This window comes from Triticum dicoccoides, chromosome 3B, assembly GCF_002162155.2.
Source record: "Triticum dicoccoides isolate Atlit2015 ecotype Zavitan chromosome 3B, WEW_v2.0, whole genome shotgun sequence".
NCBI lineage: Eukaryota > Viridiplantae > Streptophyta > Magnoliopsida > Poales > Poaceae > Triticum > Triticum dicoccoides.
Window position 1 is genome coordinate 148803069 of NC_041385.1, and position 27168 is coordinate 148830236.

General features: G+C 45.7%; 1 protein-coding gene across 1 annotated transcript in view; it reads left to right on the forward strand.

Moving 5' to 3' along the window:
- The first annotated feature begins 577 nt into the window (after positions 1 to 577).
- LOC119279414 (putative ankyrin repeat protein RF_0381) overlaps positions 578 to 27168 on the forward strand; it is a 32008-nt gene continuing 5417 nt past the window's right edge. The window contains exons 1-3 of the mRNA XM_037560654.1: positions 578 to 629; positions 744 to 797; positions 5806 to 5985. Of these exons, the coding sequence (XP_037416551.1) occupies positions 578 to 629; positions 744 to 797; positions 5806 to 5985 (286 nt within the window). The remainder of the gene's footprint in view (positions 630 to 743; positions 798 to 5805; positions 5986 to 27168) is intronic.

Sequence of the window (27168 nt, forward strand, 5' to 3'; positions counted from 1 at the left end):
GAATCTCTAGACATGGGCGCCACACCGAAGGGTCAGCAGAGTGAAATTTTTTCGTAAACAGGTCAGTTTGTGATTTGATTTCTGCCTCAGATCAAATCTGTGATTTCTGCCTGATTTGCTCGAGCCACCGGATAGTGCAGCGTCCACGGTTTCTCAGCGCCATTTCCGTGGAAGGTGCAGTCCTCGCTGCAGCTTTTCGCTCGTCCTTGATCTACACGTGTCACCCCTACATTGGCTCACCTCATCCACCCTCGCAAGAAACCTCTGCACCCGCTACCGGCTACTCGCCAACCTTCCCCGAGAACAAGTAGTCTGTGTGGACCAGGTCTTTGTCCGAGCAACTGAGCGGTGGTGTGCGCGGGGCCACAAGTCACTAGACAGCGCTAGCTCCGGTGCACCAACACCGGACTCATTCAGCCAACCACGACGTCGCCATCACCGCCAAGTTAACGAGGCAAACCAAAGCGGCAGGCCAAAACTCGAAGCCCCCAACCCAAACCCCTCCCCACCGCGGCGCAGGGTTCTCCGTCTCGTCGCCGCCGCCTCCGGGGAGCTTCCACCCCGCCGGGGCTGGGCCATGGCGGCGCCGTTTGTCTTCCTCCGCCCCACCGTCAAGGACGACGGCACCGGTGCGTCCAGCCTCCGCTTCCCGACCCTCTCGATTTGCTCCCAAGTTCACCCCCTCCCTCTCTCTGAACCCTGGCTGCGTTTCTGACGGCGATCGCGCGCGCGCGCGTGTGCAGGTGAGAAGGCTCTCATGAAGGCGGCCCACGACGGAAACCTCGGCCGCCTCAAGCGTACTATTCTACTCTTCTCCGGTTCATCAACCCGGCTGCTCTGGTTCTCCTTGCTTCGATTCTAGTCTGGCGACGCTTGATTGGTTACGTCATGCGTGTGCTGCGTTCACGAGGTCGGAGTGTCAGGACCTGAGTTGCAGTAAAGTTCAGTTTCAGCATTCGGTTCAGTTAACGCGTCACCAACGGCCAGGATCGCTCCTCTGCTTAGCAGCGTCACGGGCCATTAGATCCTTATTGTACCATTTCTAGTAGTTACTATTTCACTTCACCGTCTTGCCGGTAAAAGTTTCCCTTATATAACAGCCGGGGTGTGGCTGGTCGAGCATTCTATTCTCTCTGGATTGCCTGATGGCTTCACATATACGCTAGCTCGTTTACATACATTCAATAAAGTAGATCTGAGAGACTCATTCCTCTCCGTTTATACAATCCCCTTTGCGATTTCTCTCTAGATCATGGCTAGGTCCTGACAAAGTGGTAATCAGAGCCAGAGATCCTCGGCGGCAGCACAATTCCGAGGGCAATTTTCTCCGACGGGCGATTCCCACCCTTCTTCCCACCCTTCTTCGTGATCGGCGGCGGAGTTCAGTGGGTGGCATTGGCGGCGGGGTGGTGGTGATCGGCGACGGTGTGGAGGTTTTGGTGGCGGTGAAATTCGGGCGCAGGTCTGTCGAGCGGAATCGGTTGCTCGGGCACACTGCTTGACCAGTAAAATCCCGAGTTCCTGCATAGATCTGTGCGCTACAGTGGCGTGGATCGTGGCGGTGGCAGGATCAGAGGGACGGGAAGGGTTGCTGGAGTTCCAGTGTTAAAATTCCTCACCCAATCCTCTGATCGAAGGAGATGGGGCATGCAAAGGCAATTGACGAGGCGGATCTGCAAGAGATCATGGCACTGGGTGATGATTTTGGCGCTCTGCGGCAGGATAATGTTCAGATGCGGTCCGAGATGTCAAAATTACAGGGGGAGGTGCTGTCCATGAGTGCTAAACAAGGAGAAATCTCCAAGCAGGTTGGAGGGGTTATGGACCTCAACAAACAACTGTCTACCATCAGTTCAGTGCTGCAATCTCTAGTAAAAACCACAACAACACTTACTCAGAGTGAAATGCCCTCCACCTCTCATCAAGTTCCCAAGTCCCCAACGCTGCAGCAAGAAAACATTCAGGATCAGCTGACCAGAACAGAATAGCTGCGGAAGCAATTGGATCTTGAAAGAGAAAAATCAAAATAGATGGAAGATCAATTGCAAAATCTGCCCCCAATAAGAACTAGCAGAACACAAGCACCTCCAGGGTTTGCAAACGCAATCAGGACAGATTTTAGCCAAAATGTCAGTACACCATTAACTGCAAGAGATCATGTGCCCAGTCCAGCCTTCAACAAATTTTATCAACAGAATAGAGAGAGGCAAATGTGGCAGGGTTATCACAAAACCTATGAACAAGAGATGCAAGCTCAGTTCATGAGATCATTAACAAAAGGACCAACACTGGACTTTCCAAGGTTTTCGGGCGATGATCCAGTGGGGTGGATTAGGCAATGCAACAAGTACTTTCAAATGTCAGCAGCTCCTGAAGAGTACAAGGTGTCCCTAGCACAAATGTATGTGGTGGATGAAGCTGATGTGTGGCTTAGATGTTCTGGGTTACTGAAGAAACAATTATCTTGGAAGCAGTTTGGAGCTGAAGTGATAAACAGGTTTTCTGACACAGGATCCTATGACTTAACTGAAAAATTCAACTCAGTTAAACAACTGAACAGCTCAGTGTCAGAATACACTAAGGTTTTTGGAGATCTCATGGCTGATGTCCAGGAAGAAAATCCTGAGCTAGGGGAACAGTGGTTTGTCAGGTGTTATGTTAATGGATTAAGAGATGGGATAAAATTTCAACTCAGGCCTCTCAGGCCTCAAACACTTACAGATGCTTATTGTTTGGCTAGAGATATTGAACCTTGCCACCCTCCCATAAGTGTAGCACCAAAGAAGCAAGGAGTCCCATACAACAATGTTTACCAGAAGTCTAGCTGGCATTCCCAAGCAAAGCAGAGCACCCCTTTGCAACAGCAGTCACTACCTGTCAGACAAGCAGAAGCCCCTGTTACTAACACTCAAAAAGTGAGAAAAGTGGGGGAATGCTGGCGATGTGGGGACAGGTGGGTGCATGGACACAAGTGCAGACTAATACCAAATGTCCATATGTTGTAACAGGAGGAGGGGGAGCAGCAACAAGAAGAAATAGAGGAAGGAACACAACATGAACAAGTGGAAACTAATGAACAAGAAGAGTAAGTCATGTTTCTCTCTGCTCATGCTATGGGCCAACAATTGGCAGTGCCCACACCAACAATCATTATACACATCAATGGCAAACGAGCACTTGCTCTTCTGGATTCGGGCAGTACAACTTCCTTTATAAATCCACAATTTGCAGCTAAAGCTAATTGCAACATATTGCCAGTGAAACCAAGAGCCATTGCTGTAGCAGGTGGTGCAAAGTTAATATCTGCATCTGTAGTTCCAAAGTGTGAGTTCATAGTTGCTAAAACAAAGATGTCACACAACTTCAGAACTCTAGACCTGCCTACCCATGATGTAATCTTGGGGTATGACTGGTTTACAACAGTTAGTCCTGTGGCTTTTAACATTCCCCAGCAACAGTTCAGTTTCACACAACAGGGGCAACAGTCAATATCTACAGCTATCTTCACAAACCCTCAAACCACTAAGGAAGTTCAAGCAGAGGATGTGAAGAAGCTCATGGGTAAAGGAGCAGAGGTATTCTTATTGCAAGTGCACAATATACTTATGGAAGCTCCAGAAGGAACCAAAACTCCTCCACAAATACAACAACTGCTCTTGAAATATGCTGATTTGTTTGAGGAGCCCACTGAACTTCCACCTCATAGGGCACTGGATCACAAAATTCCTTTGATTCCAGGGGCAAATCCTCCACAACTGAGACCTTACAGAGTTCCACAACATCAAAAGAAAGAAATGGAAGAGCAAATAAAAAAGTTATTGGCTAAACACTTGATCAGGCACAACCAAAGTCCTTATGCTGCTCCAATCCTGCTGGTTAAGAAGAAGGATAGCTCTATGAGGTTATGCACTGATTTCAGAAAACTAAATTCCCTGACAGTCAAGAATAAATTCCCTATACTAGTAATAGAGGATTTATTGGATGAATTGCATGGAGCAAAGTATTTCTCTAAGTTGGATTTGAGATCTGGTTATCACCAGATAAGAATGCACCCAGATGATATACACAAGACTGCCTTCAGGACCTTTTTGGGGCATTTTGAGTACTTAGCCTTTTGGGCTGTCTAATGCTCCTGGCACATTCCAAGAACTGATGAATACAATATTTGCTCCCTATTTGAGAAAGTTTGTGTTGATGTTTTTTGATGATATCCTCATCTACAGCAAAGACCTCAAAGAGCACCTGGAACATGTCCAAATGGTTTTACAAGTGTTGAAGGACCATAAGTTGTTTGCAAACATGTCCAAGTGCAGCTTTGCAGTGCAAAAAGTGGAGTATCTAGGACATGTGATTTCTGAGAAGGGAGTAGCTACTGATCCACAAAAGATTGCAGCAATTGCTGATTGGCCAACTCCTAACACAGTCACAAAGTTGAGAAGCTTATTGGGTTTGGCTGGGTATTATAGAAGGTTTATTAAAGATTATGGCCTTATTTGTAGGCCACTACATGACCTTCTAAAGAAAGGACAGTTCCAATGGACCCCAGTGCAGGACAAGGCCTTCTGTACACTGAAACAAGCATTAACTACAACTCCAGTTCTGGCACTACCAAATTTCAGTCAACCATTTGTATTGGAAACTGATGCATCAGGAAAGGGCACTGGGGTAGTTCTCATGCAGGGAGGAAGACCCATATCTTATTACAGCTCTGCTCTGTGTCCAAGAAATGCAGCTCTCTCTACTATGAAAAAGAAGCTCTAGCTATTTTGGAAGCATTAAAGAGGTGGAGGCACTATTTGCTGGGCAATGAGCTGGTGCTCAAAACTGATTAACAATCCTTAAAGTTCATCACATATCAAAAAATAACAGAGGGAGTACAACACAAGTTGATGATGAAACTCTTAGAATTCAATTTCACTATCCAGTACAAGAAAGGAGTGCAAAACAAAGTTGCAGATGCTTTGTCTAGACTATTGCCAAGTTGTTTCACCCTATCTGCTGTGACTCCTACATGGGCAGAAGATCTAGTGGAAAGTTATAAGGAGGATCCACAGTCTCAACAGTTACTGGAAAAGTTGTTAGTGCAAAAACAGGATAATTCTTCAGATTACAGCCTACATTCTGGGATCATGAGATTCAAGGGCAAGCTATGGGGTGGCAAGTCTGCAGAGTTAAAACATGGGCGTTGGGTAAGCACAGATGGCCTTCTAACTAGTAAAAACAAATAGATTTGCATGAGAAGCACCTAATGGGCCGCCTGCATGACCTGGTTTCTGACTACATTTGGTTGCGTCTGTCAGTTATTTTGAGTAGTTACAGTGTGCGCTGCCTTCCAGAGTTTCAGTACAGTTTGCTCCATGTAAGCTGGCATAAAAATATAGTTATGTACTTCTCTTGAATGTTTTACTCACTAGACTTTCCTATCCGATACCTTTGTCAAAGGTTTTCTCATACTCAATCAAAAATATTTTTCTAAGTGACAGCCATGGCATATTAATTTTAGGACCGATCATCACGCTCACATGATTAGATACCATAGTAAAAAAAACGGGTTGATCAGTCTCTTGATAATGTGAGAACTAAAGATGATGCGGTACAATTGTGCATTGCGTCCTAATTTGCAGCATAGTGTGTCTTATCAAGTATTTTCACCGCATGACTCTGTCCAGCAATGTGATAGATCAGTCACTTTGACTTCCAGAGGCTCTTGTGCATTCAACATGTTTGCTTCTTTTCTTTTGGTTTTCTAACTTGTTAATTTGTCTATTCGCTTCTATAATCCTATCATGTTTACTTTTGTGAAAGATATTGTAAAGAGACTTACCAAAAGAAATGGCGACCTGTCAGCGCTTTTTTCTATCAACACGAACGGATGTAATCTGTTGCATCTCGCGGCATGCGCAGGCAATTTAGAGGTTTTCATGTACCTAGTGGAGGAGCTTGGAGGAGATGTAAATGCTCCTGGGGTTGGGGATACAGCTCTAGGTCTTTCTCTATCCCTTTCTCCATTTTTCAATTTGGTGGCTACCATGTAAATGTTTGCCAGTATGAGATGTACGACTGTGCTAACAATGTGCCTTTTGTTACAGGTGCGACTCCATTTATGGTGTCTGCTCAGTCTGCTGATGTTGCTACCGTCAAGTATTTTCTTGATCATGGCGGTGAACTTGTGAAAGCAGATGACAAAGGGCGCACGGTTCTCCACCATGCTGTGGGTATAGGTACTCCCCATGTCACACACCCTCACACTTAATTTCTGCAATCTAGTCATTGTACTGGTAATTATTTACTCTACTCCAGTCATTTGTTCAATGCATGTACCCACATGACTTATGGAATCATCTCGTTCACCACAGGATGCTGCAAGGTTACAGAGTTCCTCCTGTCAAAAGGAGTGCCTATTGACATAGACTGTGGCCGTGGAACACCACTCTTTTGGGCTGCTAATAATGAGCAGAATAAGACAGTGAAGATTTTGCTAGAGCACCATGCAAATGTATATGGCCTCTGATACTTCTTATTTCTCTTGATTCATAATTAATTTCGACGGGAAGTTTTATGTTTGTGCATAGTTATATGACGTGGACAAATATGTCTTAACCTGGGTCTGCTTTGGTTGCTCGGATTGATACATACTTAGATGCCGCAGTACATAATCATTTTATTAGGGACACTCAGTTGAGATTTTGAAGTGTGATTCATTTAATGGAGCAACCCATTCCAATCCTCCAACAAATCAAGCATGCTAGGTCAGAATTGCTATTGGACCTACTTACCATCCGATCCCTTCAACTACCGGACACACACCAGTTGATTATATGATGACATGCTTTTTGATAGTCATATCCTTGTTCATCTCAAACGTAACCACTGAATTTATCATAACGCCTGTGCTTCTTATCTTAATACAACAATGCTCTGCTTTCAGCCTAACATCATTATCAATGGTACTACCAGTCCCCTTATGAGTGCTCTTGTTTACCGTTCATTGAAGTGCATGAAGCTACTCATTAAGGTGAGTATTCTCTAGATTATTTTTCCATGCGATGTTGTGATTTGCTTACTCTACGATCTCTGCATGGAGATATCACCATGAGCATAATTCTGCACAATTCTTTTCACAGGCTGGTGCTGATGTCAATTGCAATGGTTCCATGTTGACTCCTTTGTTGCTTGCTACGATGCATGGAGGTTATATCAACTTCATTAAGCTCCTATTAAAGTCTGGAGCAGATCCTAATATTCCCGATGATGTATGTGTTTTATATATTTTGTTGATATTTGCTGACCTGGTATGCAGAATTTCACTATATTCTGTTAAGCTTATAGTGGTACTATTATTCAGCTCTTCTATATTTGTTTGACCATGTTCATGCCAATAATTTAACTATTATATTTCTAGAAGTGAATAAAAATGTCTTTACTGTTCCTGTGTCCACAATCTATGACAATTAATAGTGACATCATGTCAAAAATCATTATGTCCTCAGCCAAGAGTGAACAGACGAACGTACCTTCAGTATTGTCTTCTGTTTTCATTCTTGAGCAATGCTTATTGAAATAGGGGTCTGTTAAAAAAAATTCTACCGTTGCAAGCATGTTTGCTAGTACAAATCAAACAAAATTGGACCCCAGAAGCAGGATGAACTACATTAGCTAATATATAGTGGAAAGTAGCACTATGAACAGTAATATTCAGATCATTAGTTGGGGCCATGGGGAAATCAGGGCGAACTCCATCAGCTTGGATCCATAGCAGCGGCGGCGGATCACCAACCTTTAACTCACGAGACAAAGGATGCCGATGACAGACAAGAGAAGAGGCCGTATCATCCATGAACAGGACAAATCCATGGTCTCTGCCCGCAGAAACAAAGGGATGATCTCCTTATCCGTATCAATGAAAGGCTTCAGCGGATCATGGATTTGAATTGAGCAGATTTGGATTAGGGATGGAGATGGTTGACAGAGATGGAACAGCAGCGGAAGAGGATGAACAGCAGCAGATGGCCAGGAAGATGAGCCAGGGAGGTAGATCAGAGCAGAGACTGGAACGGAGAGTGCAAGAACCAAACGGAACCAGGGGTGGAGGGCGGAGAACAGAGGAAGAAGGGGATCGGTGTCGCGCCGCCAAGTGCGATGTGGGAGCACGATCCAAGTCCTGAGTCCGGGTCCGTCTGTCGTTCGGTCATGAGTCCGGGTCCGTCTCTCGTTCGAAGGGGCAAAGGTGAACCAATATAAGTCAGACGGCAACGCGCGGCCCCCTCCAGTCTAGCTCCACCCAGCGGATCATTGGAATCCCGTTCGCGAGAAGAAGGGCGACGCCGCGCACAGAGCATGGCAATCGACCAGCAGCGCCGCGTGAAGCTGATGGTTAGCTACGGCGGGAGGATCGAGCGCGCCCAGGGTCAGCCGCCGAGGTACGTCGACGGTGAGCACCTGCTCCTCAACGCCGTCTCGTCCGTCTCCACGAGGGGCTTCCGCGACCTGCTGGCGGCGCGCGCGGGCTTCTCCGACTTCTCCCTCAAGTACTGCTACTCCGGCGAGGGGCTGGACTCGCTCTGCGACGTGGACACGGACGAGGACCTGCGGGACATGCTGGACATGCTGCTCTACCGGGATCTGCAGGTCCGGCTGTTCAACGACCAGAACACGCGCCGGTTCCGGGTCTACCTGTTCCGCGACGCCGCCGCCGCCCCGTCGCCGACCTCCCAGGCCCTCGGAAAACCAGCTCCCATGCGGCGTAGCGCGACGTCGCCGGCTCTGTTGCCGGCGAAGCCGGCCGATGTCGACGGGCGGCCCTCCTAGGGCCTGGCCGCTCCCGCTCTCTCTCCCGTGCCGCGGATCACGACTTCGCCGAATCCATTGCGCGAGACGTCGACGGCTGGCACGGCGCCCTCCAAGCCGCCGCTCGCCCCTGCTCTCGGACGGCGGATAGCGTCGTCGCCTTTGTTGACGGCAGACTCGACAAATGACACGGCTTCTTTGATCACCACTACGTCGACATCAGCAGCCAGAGCTACCCAGCATACACAACCCCACGCTGCGGCATTCCGGCCGGCAGAGCTGAGTAATCCGTTGTGCAAGACGTCGACGGCTGGCACGGCGCCCTCCAAGCCGCCGCTCGCCCCTGCTTTCGCACGACGGATAGCGTCGTCGCCATTGTTGACGGCAGACTCGACAAATGGCGCGGCTTCTTTGATCACCATTACGTCGACATCAGCAGCCAGAGCTACCCAACATACACAACCCCACGCCGCGGCGTTCCGGCCAGCAGAGCTGAGTAATCCGGTGTGCCAGGCGGCTCCAGTATTCTTGGTGCCAGTAATGCCGCAGGTCATGATCCACCGGCCGACGATCATCCTCGTACCCGTGTTCAATTCTAAGGTGGCCATGTGCTGAGAATTGTTTGAGTCACAATCGATTATGAAAACTAGATAATACTCCGCATGTTGTTGCGGGAATAGTTTGATATATATATTTTGATGAAGTAGAAAAAATGAATTGATGTAGTATGATGTAAAATATTTATGAAATGTAAGTTGTGTAATGGTTGCATGTTCTTGTGTCTTTTTCCATTGATGGTAGCATGTTGTTGTCGCCCTTTTTACATGCATAGGTGCATGTTTGACGTGGGATAGCTGCATGTTATCATGTTCATCACCTATTGTGCCTAAATATAACCTGCTCGCCATAATTCTGATTTGAGATTTTATGCGGAGACTGCTACACCCCCCCCTAAAACGTATAGTGGATAGTATGGTAATTTCACATTAGGTATAGAAATACCCACCCGACGCCGTACGTCCGCGCGCGACGTCATACGCCCGCCAGCGTATGCCGCACCCGTCGCTGTACGTACGCCCGCCCGCGTACCCGCACCCGTCGCCGTCGTACGCCCGCACGTCTCCACGTTGGCATCGACAGGTGTTGGAGAAAAAAAAGACACGATAGCCGCCGACGCCCGCCGTCGAAACCCTGAACCCTAACGCATCCACGCCGTCTCCACGTCGGCCCCCGTCTGCGCCAAGTCGCCGTCGTCCGGGTCGCCACCCAAACAGGCCGCCGCGCGTGCCCCGGCGCCGTTACCGCTGCCGCCACGTTCCATTCCCGTCACCCAGATGGCCGCCCACCCGCGATCTACGTCGCCGCCTCCCTCCGCGCACTATGCCTGCTACGACCAGCCATCGTCCTCACGCCGTCGACACCTGCCTCCGCCGGCCAGCAACGTCACGCCGTCATCACGTTCGTTATCGGAGGAAATGGATCCGGCTGAAATCCTCGCCGTCGTGCAAGAGGTTGGTTTGAGACATCATTGTGCTTGATGAAATAATTGTTTTAGGGATGATGTTACACGGTGTTTGATTGATCGTACAATTTTTTTAACTATGTATAGTTAGAGGAGGAGGGCGATTATGATGGCAATGATTACGGCGAGGACAACGAAACCTCGTCACTGAATATGGATGAACCTGCTGAGGAGAACTACATGAGTTTGGATGAATCTTATAGTGGCAATGTAAGTGTGATCAATGTTGATAAAAACAATAAATATGATAGACCGCACGGAAAATTTCATATTTTTTTGCATCATGCAGCGATATGACGATGATGATGATAATATGGATATAGATGATTCATTTGCTGAAAGTGCACTCCGGGTATGTTATTAATAAAATCAGAGAAGAAATAACATAATAACCATATGAGCACTTACATGTTTTTTTTTGCAATGCGCGCAGATGGACGAGGACGGGGACTTTGTGTGAAATATTGTGGACGATGAAAGTGACAAATCGCACGTTGATGCATCTCATGATGACAGCTCCAGCAAAGTAAGTTTTGAAACTTACATCACTACATTACATATTAAAATAATAACTGACTGACATAAATGGTTTAATGCATTAATTTACAGGGAGATGTAGATGGTACAAGCGGGAATGATGAGCATGTTGGTGATGATCTGTTTAATTTTGACATCGGATTTGATGAATATCAGCAAGAATCATTGGACATGCATTGGAAGGTCATGTGGAAGACGTTGAAGTCACTAGGATAGGCTTACAATTTCTATAACCACTATGCTTACGAGCGTGGTTTCAGGGTAAGAAATGACTCACTGAAATATTCAAAAGGTCCTGAGGGAACTAAGCGCTTGAGAAAGTATCTGTGTGCGAGAGCTGGGAAACGACAGTCAAAACTTTGTACAATGGAAGGCAGGACCCGCAGGCTGAGAGGGGAGACTCGTTGCTTCTGCGATGCGCATATAACTTTGAAACTTGATAAAGAGCGTGACATTTGGTATGTCAGTAGTTTCAATGATGATCACAGTCACGTTCTAGCTAGACCGGATGAGGTAACGTTTCTTCGGTCTCATAATCAGATAAAAGAATATCAGAAAGTTGAGATCTTAACCATGGCAGGTGCTGGAATAAGGAAACATATGATTTATGATCAACTCGTCGGTAGGTACGGGTCATATGCAAAGGCTAGTTTTGGGAGGGAGAAGCTTTATAACATGTGTTATAGAGAAAAAATGAAGTTGCTTGCACAAGGTGATGCAGACACTGCCATTGGGATCATGATGACCAGAAAAGAGAGAGATCCAGATTTCTTCTTTGAACACACCATCGAGATGCAGCTATGATTAAGGCCATAAGAAAGGTACTTTCGAAGGTTTGGCATCGTCTTTGCTTGTGGCATATTGAGAAGAACATGCAGAAACACCTTCATCATAAGTCTCTAAAGGAGTTCAGGTCTCTACTTTATTATGCTACTTCAAAGAAGGTATTTGAGGAGAGATGGGCAGCGTTTACCGCCAAATGGCAGTCGGAGAAAACAAAGACATGGTTACGTAGGATGTACAAGAAGAAAAGGCTTTGGGTTGCATCATATCTGTCAGGTGGGTTTTTCTTAGGTATGTGAAGTAACCAGCGAAGTGAGAGTCTGAATTCATGCCTTCACTTGCATCTAGACTCTGGTATGACTATTGTTGATATGATTGTGCACTATGAGAACTGCATAGTTCGTCTTCGTGAGAACGAGGCGCATGACGATTACACAAACTCACAGACAGTTCCAGTACCAGTATTGGACGAGTGTAACGATATTGAGAAATCAGCTGCCCGTGAGTTCACTACGGCAAACTTTTATATCTTGCAAGAAGATATGAAGAAGGCACGGGAGCTTGAGGTCCTTGAGATACTGAGAGGAGCAGACACTCACAGATTCATACTGACATGGAAGGAAAATAGGGATATCAGATTCACTGTGGAGTACACCCCAGGTAACTCCGAAGAAACTGTGAAGTGCAGTTGCAGAAGCATGTATCGCAAAGGACTTCCCTGCAAACATATTCTTCATGTTCTGATTTAGCTACGCTTACGTGAGATACCTAAGTGTTTAGTGTTGGAAATATGCCCTAGAGGCAATAATAAAATGGTTATTATTATATTTCCTTGTTCATGATAATTGTCTATTGTTCATGCTATAATTGTGTTATCCGGAAATCGTAATGCATGTGTGAATATATAGACCACAACACGTCCCTAGTGAGCCTCTAGTTGACTAGCTCGTTGATCAACAGATAGTCATGGTTTCCTGACTATGGACATTGGATGTCAATGATAACGGGATCACATCATTAGGAGAATGATGTGATGGACAAGACCCAATCCTAAGCGTAGCACAAGATTGTGTAGTTCGTTTTGCTAGAGCTTTTTCCAAATGTCAAGTATATTTCCTTAGAACATGAGATTGTGCAACTCCTGGATACCGTAGGAGTGCTTTGGGTGTGCCAAACGTCACAACGTAACTGGGTGACTATCAAGGTGCACTACGGGTATCTCCGAAAGTGTCTGTTGGGTTGGCACGAATGGAGACTGGAATTTGTCACTCCGTATGACAGAGAGGTATCTCTGGGCCCACTCGGTAATGCATCATCATAATGAGCTCAATGTGACCAAGTGTCTGGTCACGGGATCATGCATTACGGTACGAGTAAAGTGACTTGCCGGTAATGAGATTAAACGAGGTATTGGGATACAGGCGATCGAATCTCGGGCAAGTAACGTACCGATTGACAAAGGGAATTGTATACGGGATTGATTGAATCCTCGACATCGTGGTTCATCCGATGAGATCATCGAGGAGCATGTGGGAGCCAACATGGGTATCCATATCCCGCTGTTGGTTATTGACCGGAGAGTCGTCTCGGTCATGTCTGCATGTCTCCCGAACCTGTAGGGTCTACACACTTAAGGTTCGGTGACGCTAGGGTTGTTGAGATATTAGTATGCGGTAACCCGAAAGTTGTTCGGAGTCCCGGACGTCACGAGGAGTTCCGGAATGGTCTGGAGGTGAAGATTTATATATAGGAAGTCCAGTTTCGGCCATCGGGAAAGTTTCGGGGGTCATCGGTATTGTACCGGGACCACCGGAAGGGTCCAGGTGGTCCATCGGGTGGGGCCACCTATCCCGGAGGGCCCCATGGGCTGAAGTGGGAGGGGAACCAGCCCCTGGTGGGCTGGTGTGCCCCCCTTGGGCCTCCCCTGCGCCTAGGGTTGGAAACCCTAGGGGTGGGGGGCGCCCCACTTGGCTTGGGGGCAAGCCACCCCCCTTGGCCGCCGCAACCCCATCTAGATGGGATCTAGAGGGGCCGGCGCCCCACTTGGACCCCTATATAAAGAGGGGGGAGGGCTGCACACCCTAGCCCCTGGCGCCTCCCTCTCCCTCCCGCGACACCTCTCCCTCTCGCTGTGCTTGGCGAAGCCCTGCCGAGATCACTGCTGCATCCACCACCACGTCGTCGTGCTGCTGGATCTCCATCAACCTCTCCTCCCCCTTGTTGGATCAAGAAGTAGGAGTTCCCAACCATACGTGTGTTGAACGCAGAGGTGCCGTCCGTTCGGCGCTAGGATCTCCGATGATTTGGATCACGACGAGTATGACTCCCTCAACTCCATTCTCTCGAACGCTTCCGCGCGCGATCTACAAGGGTATGTAGATGCACTCCTCTCTCTCGTTGCTAGATGACTCCATAGATTGATCTTGGTGAAGTGTAGAGTTTTTTTATTTTCTGCAACGTTCCCCAACAGTGGCATCATGAGCTAGGTCTATGCGTAGTTTCTATGCACGAGTAGAACACAAACTTGTTGTGGGCGTAGATGTTGTCAATTTTCTTGCCACTACTAGTCTTATCTTGCTTCAGCGGTATCGTGGGATGAAGTAGCCCGGACCGACCTTACACGTATGCTTATGTGAGACAGGTTCCACCGACTGACATGCACTAGTTGCATAAGGTGGCTAGCGGGTGTCTGTCTCTCCCACTTTAGTTGGAGCGGATTCGAGGAAAAGGGTCCTTATAAAGGGTAAATAGAAATTGGCATATCACGTTGTGGTTTTACGTAGGTAAGAAACGTTCTTGCTAGAAACCTATAGAAGCCACGTAAAAAACATGCAACAACAATTAGAGGACGTCTAACTTGTTTTTGCAGCATGTGCCAAGTGATGTGATATGGCCAAAAAAAGTTTGCGATGAATGATATATATGCGATGTATGAGATCATGTTCTTGTAATAGGAATCACGACTTGCATGTCGATAAGTATGACAACCGGCAGGAGCCATAGGAGTTGTCTTATTTATTGTATTACCTGCGTGTCAATGAATAAACGTCATGCAATTACTTTACTTTATTGCTAAACCGTTAGCCATAGTAGTAGAAGTAATAGTTGGCGAACAACTTCAAGGAGACACGATGATGGAGATCATGGTGTCATGCCGGTGAAGAAGATGATCATGGCGCCCCTAAGATGGAGATCAAAGGAGCAATATGATATTGGCCATATCATGTCACTATTTGATTGCATGTGATGTTTATCATGTTTTACATCTTATTTGCTTAGAACGACGGTAGCTTAAGTAAGATGATCCCTCGCAATAATTTCAAGAAAGTGTTCCCCTACCTGTGCACCATTGCGAAGGTTCGTTGTTTCGAAGCACCACGTGATGATCGGGTGTGATAGATCCTAACGTTTGAATACAACGAGTGTAAGCCAGATTTACACATGCAATACACTTAGGTTGACTTGACGAGCCTAGCATGTACAGACATGGCCTCGGAACACGGAAGACCGAAAGGTCGAGCATGAGTCGTATAGAAGATACGATCAACATGAAGATGTTCACCGATGTCGACTAGTCCGTCTCACGTGATGATCGGACACGGCCTAGTTGACTCGGATCATGTTTCACTTAGATGACTAGAGGGATGTCTGTCTGAGTGGGAATTCATTGAATAATTTGATTAGATGAACTTAATTATCATGAACTTAGTCTAAAATCTTTACAATATGTCTTGTAGATTAAATGGCCCACGCTAATGTTGCCCTCAACTTCAACGCGTTCCTAGAGAAAACCAAGTTGAAAGATGATGGCAGCAACTATACGGACTGGGTCCGGAACCTGAGGATCCTCATAGCTGCAAAGAAAGATTATGTCTTAGAAGCACCGCTAGGTGAAGCACCCATCCTAGAGAACCAAGACGTTATGAACGCTTGGCAGTCTCGTGCTGATGATTACTCCCTCGTTCAGTGCAGCATGCTTTACAGCTTAGAACCGGGGCTCCAAAAGCATTTTGAGCAACACGGAGCATATGAGATGTTCGAAGAGCTGAAAATGGTTTTCCAAGCTCATGCCCGGGTCGAGAGATATGAAGTCTCCGACAAGTTCTTTAGTTATAAGATGGAGGAAAATAGTTCTGTCAGTAAGCACATACTCAAAATGTTTGGGTTGCACAACCGCTTGACTCAGCTGGGAGTTAATCTCCCGTATGACGTGGTGATTGACAGAATCCTTCAGTCGCTTCCACCGAGCTACAAGAGCTTTGTGATGAACTTCAATATGCAGGGGATGGAAAAGACTATTCCTGAGGTATATTCAATGCTGAAATCAACGAAGGTAGAGATCAAAAAGGAACATCAAGTGTTGATGGTGAATAAAACCACTAAGTTCAAGAAAGGCAAGGGTAAGAAGAACTTCAAGACGGACGGCAAGGGAGTTGCCGCGCCCGGTAAGCCAATTGCCAGGAGAAGCCAAAGAATGGACCCAAGCCTGAGACTGAGTGCTTTTTTCAAGGGAAGTGGTCACTGGAAGCGGAACTGGCCCAAGTACTTAGCGGACAAGAAGGCCGGCAACACCAAAGGTATATGTGATATACATGTTATTGATGTGTACCTTACCAGCACTCGTAGTAGCTCCTGGGTATTTGATACCGGTGCGGTTGCTCATATTTGTAACTCAAAGCAGGAGCTGCGGAATAAGCGGAGACTGGCGAAGGACGAGGTGACGATGCGCGTCGGGAGTGGTTCCAAGGTCGATGTGATCGCCGTCGGCACGCTACCTCTACATTTACCTACGGGATTAGTTTTAAACCTCAATAATTGTTATTTAGTGCCAGCTTTGAGCATGAACATTGTATCTGGATCTCGTTTAATATGAGATGGCTACTCATTTAAATCCAAGAATAATGGTTGTTCTATTTATATGAGAGATATGTTTTATGGTCATGCCCCGATGGTCAAAGGTTTATTCTTAATGAATCTCGAACGTAATGTTACACATATTCATAGTGTGAATACCAAAAGATATAAAGTTGATAATGATAGTCCCACATACTTGTGGCACTGCCGCCTTGGTCACATTGGTGTCAAGCGCATGAAGAAGCTCCATGCTGATGGACTTTCAGAGTCTCTCGATTATGAATCATTTGACACATGCGAACCATGCCTCATGGGCAAAATGACCAAGACTCCGTTCTCCGGAACAATGGAGCGAGAAACCAACTTATTGGAAATCATACATACTGATGTGTGCGGTCCAATGAGCATTGAGGCTCGCGAAGGATATCGTTATGTTCTCACTCTCACTGACGACTTGAGTAGATATGGGTATGTCTACTTGATGAAACACAAGTCTGAGACCTTTGAAAAGTTCAAGGAATTTCGGAATGAGGTAGAGAATCAACGTGACCGAAAGATAAAGTTCTTACGATCAGATCGTGGAGGAGAATATTTAAGTCATGAATTTGGTACGCACTTAAGGAAATGTGGAATCGTTCCACAACTCACGCCGCCTAGGACACCTCAGCGTAACGGTGTGTTCGAACGTCGTAATCGCACTTTATTGGATATGGTGCGATCTATGATGTCTCTTACCGATTTACCGCTATCATTTTGGGGATACGCTCTTGAGACAGCTACATTCACTTTAAATAGGGCACCGTCTAAATCCGTTGAGACGACACCGTATGAATTATGGTTTGGGAAGAAACCTAAGTTGTTGTTTCTAAAAGTTTGGGGATGCGATGTTTATGTCAAGAAACTTCAACCTGAAAAGCTCGAACCCAAGTCAAAAAAATGCGTCTTCATAGGATACCCTAAGGAAACCATTGGGTATACCTTCTATCTCAGATCCGAAGGCAAGATCTTTGTTGCCGAGAACGGGTCCTTTCTGGAGAAAGAGTTTCTCTCGAAAGAAGTAAGTGGGAGGAAAGTGGAACTTGATGAAGTACTACCTCTTGAACCGGAAAGTAGCGTAGCTCAGGAAGATGTTCCTGTGGTGCCTGCACCGACTAGAGAGGAAACTAATGATGATGATCAAGGTACTTCGGATCAAGTTACTATTGAACTTCGTAGATCCATGAGGACACGTTCCACACCAGAGTGGTATGGCAACCCTGTCCTAGAAATCATGTTGTTAGACAACGGTGAACCTTCGAACTATGAAGAAGCGATGGCGGGCCCAGATTCCAACAAATGGCTTGAAGCCATGCAATCCAAGATAGGATCCTTGTATGAAAACGAAGGATGGACTTTTACAAACTTGCCTGATGATAGGCGAGCGATAGAAAACAAATGGATCTTTAAGAAGAAGACGGACGCGGATGGCAGTGTTACCATCTATAAAGCTCGACTTGTCGCTAAGGGTTATCGACAAGTTCAAGGGGTTGACTACGATGAGACTTTATCTCCCGTAGTGAAGCTGAAGTCCGTCCAAATCATGTTAGCAATTGCCGCATACTATGATTACGAGATTTGGCAAATGGACGTCAAAACGGCATTCCTTAATGGCTATCTTAAGGAAGAACTGTATATGATGCAGCCGGAAGGTTTTGTTGATCCTGAGAATGCTAACAAGGTATGCAAACTCCAGCGATCCATTTATGGGCTGGTGCAAGCATCTCGGAGTTGGAACATTTGCTTTGATGAGATGATCAAAGCGTTTGGGTTTATGCAGACTTATGGAGAAGCCTGCGTTTACAAGAAAGTGAGTGGGAGCTTTGTAGCATTTCTTATATTATATGTGCATGACATACTTTTGATGGGAAATGATATAGAACTTTTGGACAACATTAAGGCCTACTTGAATAAGTGTTTTTCAATGAAGGACCTTGGAGAAGCTGCTTACATATTAGGCATCAAGATCTATAGAGATAGATCAAGACGCCTCATAGGTCTTTCACAAAGCACATACCTTGATAAGATATTAAAGAAGTTCAATATGGATCAGTCCAAGAAGGGGTTCTTGCTTGTATTGCAAGGTGTGAAATTGAGCTCAGCTCAATGCCCGACCACGGCAGAAGATAGAGAAAAGATGAGTGCCATCCCCTATGCCTCAGCTATAGGGTCTATTATGTATGCCATGCTGTGTACCAGACCTGATGTAAACCTTGCCGTAAGTTTGGTAGGAAGGTACCAACGTAATCCCGGCATGGAACACTGGACAGCGGTCAAGAACATCCTAAAGTACCTGAAAAGGACTAAGGATATGTTTCTCGTTTATGGAGGTGACGAAGAGCTCGTCGTAAAGGGTTATGTCGACGCTAGCTTCGACACAGATCTGGATGACTCTAAGTCACAAACCGGATACGTGTATATTTTGAATGGTGGGGCAGTAAGCTGGTGCAGTTGCAAGCAAAGCGTCGTGGCGGGATCTACATGTGAAGCAGAGTACATGGCAGCCTCGGAGCCAGCGCATGAAGCAATCTGGGTGAAGGAGTTCATCACCGACCTAGGAGTCATACCCAATGCGTCGGGGCCGATCACACTCTTCTATGACAACACTGGAGCTATTGCACTAGCCAAGGAGCCCAGGTTTCACAAGAAGACCACGCACATCAAGCGTCACTTCAACTCCATTCATGAAAATGTTCAAGATGGAGACATAGATATTTGTAAAGTACATACGGACCTGAATGTAGCAGATCCGTTGACTAAACCTCTCCCTAGAGAAAAACATGATCAACACCAAAACTCTATGGGTGTTTGATTCATCACAATGTAACTAGATTATTGACTCTAGTGCAAGTGGGATACTGTTGGAAATATGCCCTAGAGGCAATAATAAAATGGTTATTATTATATTTCCTTGTTCATGATAATTGTCTATTCTCCATGCTATAATTGTGTTATCCGGAAATCGTAATACATGTGTGAATATATAGACCACAACACGTCCCTAGTGAGCCTCTAGTTGACTAGCTCGTTGATCAACAGATAGTCATGGTTTCCTGACTATGGACATTGGATGTCAATGATAACGGGATCACATCATTAGGAGAATTATGTGATGGACAAGACCCAATCCTAAGCGTAGCACAAGATCGTGTAGTTCGTTTTGCTAGAGCTTTTTCCAAATGTCAAGTATCATTTCCTTAGACCATGAGATTGTGCAACTCCCGGACATCGCAGGAGTGCTTTGGGTGTGCCAAACTTCACAACGTAACTGGGTGACTATAGAGGTGCACTATGGGTATCTCCGAAAGTGTCTATTGGGTTGCTACGAATCGAGACTGGGATTTGTCACTCCATATGACAGAGAGGTATCTCTGGGCCCACTCGGTAATGCATCATCATAATGAGCTCAATGTGACAAAGTGTCTGGTCACGGGATCATGCATTACGGTACGAGTAAAGTGACTTGCCGGTAACGAGATTAAACGAGGTATTGGGATACCGACGATCGAATCTCGGGCAAGTAACGTACCGATTGACAAAGGGAATTGTATACGGGATTGATTGAATCCTCGACATCGTGGTTCATCCGATGAGATCATCGAGGAGCATGTGGGAGCCAACATGGGTATCCATATCCCGCTGTTGGTTATTGACCGGAGAGTCGTCTCGGTCATGTCTGCATGTCTCCCGAACCCATAGGGTCTACACACTTAAGGTTCGGTGACGCTAGGGTTGTTGAGATATTAGTATGCGGTAACCCCAAAGTTGTTCGGAGTCCCGGATGAGATCCCGGACGTCACGAGGAGTTCCGGAATGGTCCGGAGGTGAAGATTTATACATAGGAAGTCCAGTTTCGGCCATCAGGAAAGTTTCGAGGGTCATCGGTATTGTACCGGGACCACCGGAAGGGTTCCGGGGGTCCACCGGGTGGGGCCACCTATCCCGGAGGGCCCCATGGGCTCAAGTGGGAGGGGAACCAGCCCCTTGTGGGCTGGTGCGCCCCCCTTGGGCCTCCCCTGTGCCTAGGGTTGGAAACCCTAGGGGTGGGGGCGCCCCACTTGGCTTGGGGGGCAAGCCACCCCCCTTGGCTGCCGCCCCCCATCTAGATGGGATCTAGAGGGGCCGGCGCCCCCCTGGACCCCTATATTAAGAGGAGGGAGGGAGGGCTGCGCACCCTAGCCCCTGGCACCTCCCTCTCCCTCTCGCTGTGCTTGGCGAAGCCCTGCCGAGATCACTGCTGCATCCACCACCACACCGTCGTGCTGCTGGATCTCCATCAACCTCTCCTTCCCCCTTGCTGGATCAAGAAGGAGGAGACGTCTTCCCAACCGTACGTGTGTTGAACGCGGAGGTGCCGTCCATTCGGCGCTAGGATCTCCGGTGATTTGGATCACGACGAGTACGACTCCCTCAATCCCGTTCTCTTGAACGCTTCCGCGCGCGATCTACAAGGGTATGTAGATGCACTCCTCTCTCTCGTTGCTAGATGACTCCATAGATTGATCTTGGTGAAGCGTAGAATTTTTTTATTTTCTGCAACGTTCCCCAACATTTAGTGCTACGGAGGTTGAGCCAAGTTGCAAGGGGTGGACTTCCCGTGAAGCGCACTAGCGATCTGTTTGCGTTGGGATGGGCAGGTGCAGGTGACAGAGCTAGGTACAGTGAGTTGACTATCTTATCTGCTGAAGCAACTCATAAAGCATGCCATAAACAATTTTTATTCGATAAGTTTAAGGCGGCTCTGAGGGACATAATAGATAATGATTACACTGAGGAGGATGGGCCTGGTGCGGAGGTATAGTTTGTGAACGACGATGCATTTGAGCCTAATCACGATCATGGTCTTGTTTGCGATACCGCAAAAGTTAACACCAAAGGCGCACCAAAACAGAATGTTAAAGGCCGCGGTAAGGATGGTCCTGATGTCACTAAAAATGGGAGACCTAAAGATTTTGATGAGAAAATCAAACGTCAATGTGGACAGTGCGGTCTTACGGGTCATTATAAGTCCACGTGCCCTCAAAATCCTAAGTATGATTTTTTTATATTATTGTAAATCTTATTGTTCAAACCAAATTTATTTGTTTATTGTGAATTAACACATATTTTACAGTTATGTAGGAACTTTGTTTGAATTGTGGAGTATGGAAGATTGCTTCACCCTTTGATTGAAGACAGTTTTATTATGGATTGCTATGGAAGATTGCTTCACCCTTTCATTGGAGACAGTTTTTTAGTGTTCTATATATGTGATCTTTAATAAGTGTTAAAATATGTTATATGAACTTATTTTACTTTGTTGATGTCAGACTATTTGCTACGATACCGGCATAAGTAGTTGTTTTGATAACGGACTATGTAATGCAAGAAGGAGTTTTTACTTTGTTTATTTTGATGTACTCATTTTGCACAGTAGTGCCGTCGCTGTTTAATCGTCGTTTATTTTGACAGTGCTCATTTTTCCAAACTAGTGCCGTCGCTGTTTACTGTTATTTTTCAGCACTGTACGGTCGCCGTCGCTTAGAACCCCGTCGTTTTAAATTTTTTTTTAAAAGCTCGACAAGTGCGCCGGCGGCACTGTCCCACAGGGTAGCGTCAGACGGTTGGCAGCAGTACGAGGTAATCAGAGTAGTTCGACGGCTCATGTGCTGCCAGGTATATAAGCCGGTCGCCGCGCCCTCCGTCGGGCGAGGTGGGACTAAACATTTCCCGTCGCCCCGCGTGGAACTTGGGTCGCGCCGCCTGCTACTTGGGCCGCCGTCGCGCCGCCTGCTACTTGGGTCGTCTTTGTGCCGCGGGCGTAAACAGTGTTATTGGGCCGGCCCACGCGGTCACGCGCGTCGCTGCAGGCACGGCGGCTGCGATAGCAAAATTTTAGTCTCACCTCGCCGGGCGGAGCGCGCGTCGACCGGCTTATATACCCGGCGACGCACTTGCAGTCAAACGTCTTTGATTAAACCGCTATGCTACCTGTCGTCGGATGCTGCCCTGTTGGACAGTGCCGTCGGTCCTGTCTGACGTCAGACTGGCCGGCGCACTTGTCGGGCCTTTTTTTTACAAAGGAAAACTAAGAACGTCGGTGTTATAAGCGACGGCGATAGTGCTTTAAAAATAAAACATAAGAACGTTGGTGTTACAGGCGACGGCGACAGGCAATACAGTGCATAATAAATACATGTGCATTTTTATTAACATTCAACAGTATAGGAAAACATGGACTGTTATATCCAAACAATTTGACGATGGCAGAACTATGAATATGAAGATTTCAAATTTAAAGACAACGGCATGAAGACAACATAATAATCCAAATGTCATTCTCGACTTAAATATTCAAAATAGTAGTGTCTTCTTCGTCACAAGATATCAAAGTTGAAATAAATGTAAACATTATTTGAGCCCAGAAAATTTTCTAGTACAATTTTTTTGCCACATTTATTTCTTCTTTGCAAGCTGGGTAACTTCGTCCTTCACATCGTTGAGCGTGTTTCTCTCCGAAAAATAATTTGCGCAATTATTAAGTCCCTCGATTTATCAATTGACCCCTGTTAGAACTTCATATTAGTACAATTCAAATAGTATTACATAATGAATTTAATTGAATATAAGCATTTGAAATAAAACCATACCTGAGAAAAATGGCTTGTCCATCTTTCACCGTTCCAATATTGAAAGCATCAAAGAACAAATATTCCACATGAATTGCTGGTCCGTACAAATGGTTCATAAGTTCGCATTTCAGGTAAGATATTAAAACAATATGAAAGTATTTACTCACCCGTCTTCTTGTTGTGGCATCTTATACGTTTTGGTAGGCCAGGTAGACACATCCGGATAATTGACAGCACCGCTCGCATTTGCATCATGTATGTCATATCCAAGTTGTTTTCTCTGTTCATCTAGATGATAGCACGAAAATAATTTAACATCGTTCAGTTACTAAATGATAGTTTCAATATACTCATGTAAATTTATGCCGTACCAGCTCCTCAACTTTTTCTGTAATTTCACTATCAAGTTCGGGTCCCATCAAAGAATCAAGAACCTGGAACTCTTCCTTCGGGCGATGCATGACAACCGAAACCCAGTGGGTATTTCCCTTATTAAGAGGAATATAAATCTGCATCACAACGAAAATATGATGCAATCAACACATACTCTCTTATTATTTATATCCCATATATGCATACATTAAGGCAATTGAACTTGCCTTATCTTTTTTAAAATACTCATCGATGCATCTATTCACGGGTTCATTCTTCTTCGCCACAACTTCGTTGTCATTTTTCCCTGGCTCGGTGTCCGGTCTAAACTCAAGTAACCAATTGACCAGCTAGGTCGGCATTATATGACAATCGTCACCAACAACTCCCAACAGATACGACGAATAAGCATTGATAACCTGAAAATAATTTATATGATGTATAACAATTCCAATTTGCATTGAAAGCTAATATAAAACACAACAATAACTTACATCACCGGTTAGCCATTGATGGTCAAGAATCTTACAAGCCCTCTCTGCACTGAGACCTTCGCGCATGCCGTCATTGAATATTTCCTTCTTTCTATGTTTTGCTGACCGCTCATAAGCACGAACAAACTTAACACTAGTTTTAATCACATCGTATTCATCTTGAAAGACTTCTTTCTCGAATAGTTCTGCAATACATGACGGTAATATGTTAATAAGTCAATGATAAGTAGAAAGTTCAGCTCGAAAACAAATATGATAAAACTCACTTGCTTTTGCTGAACGTTTTGCATGCTTTGTAGGTTTAACTGGAATATAAGGAAACTTTATAATGTTGATACCCTCCGCTTCTGTTTCCCTACACCCTCCTCATGTACCTCATCTTCTCCAATACAATCTACGGATCCACGTGATGCGATTTCATCTGTTCCTAAAGATGTAACGGATTTCCCATCAGATACCTCAGGAACTTCGATAGGATCTTCTTTATCACCCTTGAAATTATCCCAATATTCAGTGTGCAATAATAAGGTGTCTTCTCTTCAGAATCATTAATATCATCTTCATCATCCTCTTGCACATTCTTTTCTCCTGGTGTTTTGAAATTGTCCACATCAGGATTATATACAAATTCTTTACAAGGTTTTCCACCATAGTTTCTACTTTCACTATTTTCACCATACTCATTCTCCTCTTCTTTTTCAATATCATCGGCTTTGTAGAATACAACGCTTTTGTTCAATTTCTCTATGACCCTCTATGAGTAAAAATTAGTTGTAATTAGTTATATGACACATCAAAAAACATAGTGAACGGCAAAATCAAAAAACTTGTACCTGTGCGCATAGCTCCGGCATACGAAGCATATCCTTACGAATGTGCTTCAGCTCAGTCAAAATCCGATCCATAATAGGGTTCTGGGTAGCTGAAGCCTCAGATATACTCACGCCTGTTCTCCTTCCAGTAATGTTAGACTTTCTCGTACTGGATTTCTTATTCTTTTCAGCCTGTTCCATTCTAATTTTGTTTAAGCGGTACTCTTCAGTAATGGTGTCATCGATCTACAACATAAAGAATCATACAATCATATTTAATTAATAATTAATTGCAGACTTTAAACGGAAAAATATATATTTAACGTATTACCATTCCAACACCACGACCATATTGAAAGTCGTACTTGTCTCTTTTCTCCGCTGCCGCTTCTGTCCAATTCCTCATCAAGGGGCTCAACAACGCTAAAATATCATACTGTGGACCGGTGGTTGGCTGCACCTTCTCCCAATATAGATACTGCCAAACAAACAAACAACCATTTAGCATGTGTTACAGTATTATTACATAATACAACTATTCAATTTAAAAAATAAATCATACCTGCAGAAGTGCTAGGTTGCCACGTGGCCATTCCCTAACACGACCGGGTTGCAAGACCATACCAATCTCCGACAAACAAAACCGCAAAGTGAATGCGTTCCAGTTGAACTTTTTTATCTGCCTGACATCTTGCACTAGTGCATAATAATTCTTCGGAATGTACTCATCAGACACTGGTGCAATTATAGTCCCTAAAAGGACGAGAAACGCCATCCGAACAAATTCATCGTCCGTGTTTTTATTTCTCACAATCTTGTCAATAAGATCATCAATCAATATTTTACCATTCTTCTTGTTAACAAAACTAGCTGGAATTTTTTTTATTGCTTTGCCTTGGTCCATACTCAAAAAACTAGAAACATCAACTCCTTCATTCTTCAAACCAAATATAGCGAACACATCATCAGGCCTCAGTGAAATCAACCCTTTTTTTCCGGCTGCCTCTTACACCATGAATTTTTTACTACTAGGATTGTAACCTTGAATCATAAGTGCAAGCAAATTATCACGCATCTTAACCGAAGGTATTCGTAACATGCCCTCCATCTCCGTTTCGTAAAACGTAAATCGCTGACTTGGTGTTAACTTATTAACAAGAATAACCCACTTTTCTACGGAACATGCAATCACACCATCGATGTCCATAATACATATAATAATATCTATGTGACGTTGCATGCAGCTAATGTGTTATATACTATTGAAAATATTAAAAGAAATACCTGCCAGACGGCGACAAGAGCGGGCGACGGCAATCACAGCGGCTGACGACGGCGTCTGACGGCGGGCGTTCACAACCAGCGCTGATGGCGGGTGGTTACGTCGACTGGTGCGGGGGTGACGACGGGTGTTGACGGCGGGTGGTGACGTCGACTAGTGCGGGGTGACGACAGGCGTTAACGGCGGCGCGACGCTGTCGGGCGGGGAACGACAGTGTGGGCGGCAGCGGGCGACGGGGATCAGATCGGGCGCGTCGTCGGCACGTACGACGCAAAAAGTGCATGCGCGACGTGATTGGGCGACGTGCGCATTTGTCGGGAATATTCCCTCAGATAGCGACGGCTCGTGCAGATATTTTGCTGCGTTGGGCCCGCGGCAATTATTAAGTGGGCGACGGCCCGTCTACTATATCAATGTGGGCGACGACTAGTTGGCTAGTTTAGTCCCACCTCGGCCGCCGAACGACGCCCCGACCAGCTTATATAGCCGTGTCAGTTAACCCATACATGGTCATAATTAATATTATGATATGGCTCTACATAACTGCTCGGCAGTACAACTGTCCGGGTTGTACTGACCGGGCAGTTAGGTAAAGTCACATCGCAATATTAAATATGTATTTATTTAGTTGTAGAATTTTGTCATTTAGTGTATTTTTTAAACTTTGCACCAAAAACAAACATGTTTGTACCACTTTTTTACTCCGTCATCCGCATAAGTCGCTCGTTTTTTCTATTATTTTCCGCACCAAAAACTCCTAAAGCACTGCCCGGACATGACGCAACGTGCGTTCGTAGTCCGATTTCGTTCATCTCTGGCGTGCGGTCACCGGGCAGGTCCCCACACGCGCTGCCAAAAGTTGGGTGCATTCCGGCAAACCAAACTGGCACTTGCTGTGCAACCCGGTGGTTTCGGTATGGGTGGAGGGGACCCTCGGCCGTACGTCTCTCTGTCGCATCCGCCAAAGTCGCTCATTTTTTTCCACGGGCCACAGTGACCATGCACGGCACGCACGCCAAAATTTGTCGCGTTCCGTCGTTGTACGGATTTTCTATGATTTTCCGCACCGAAAACCCCT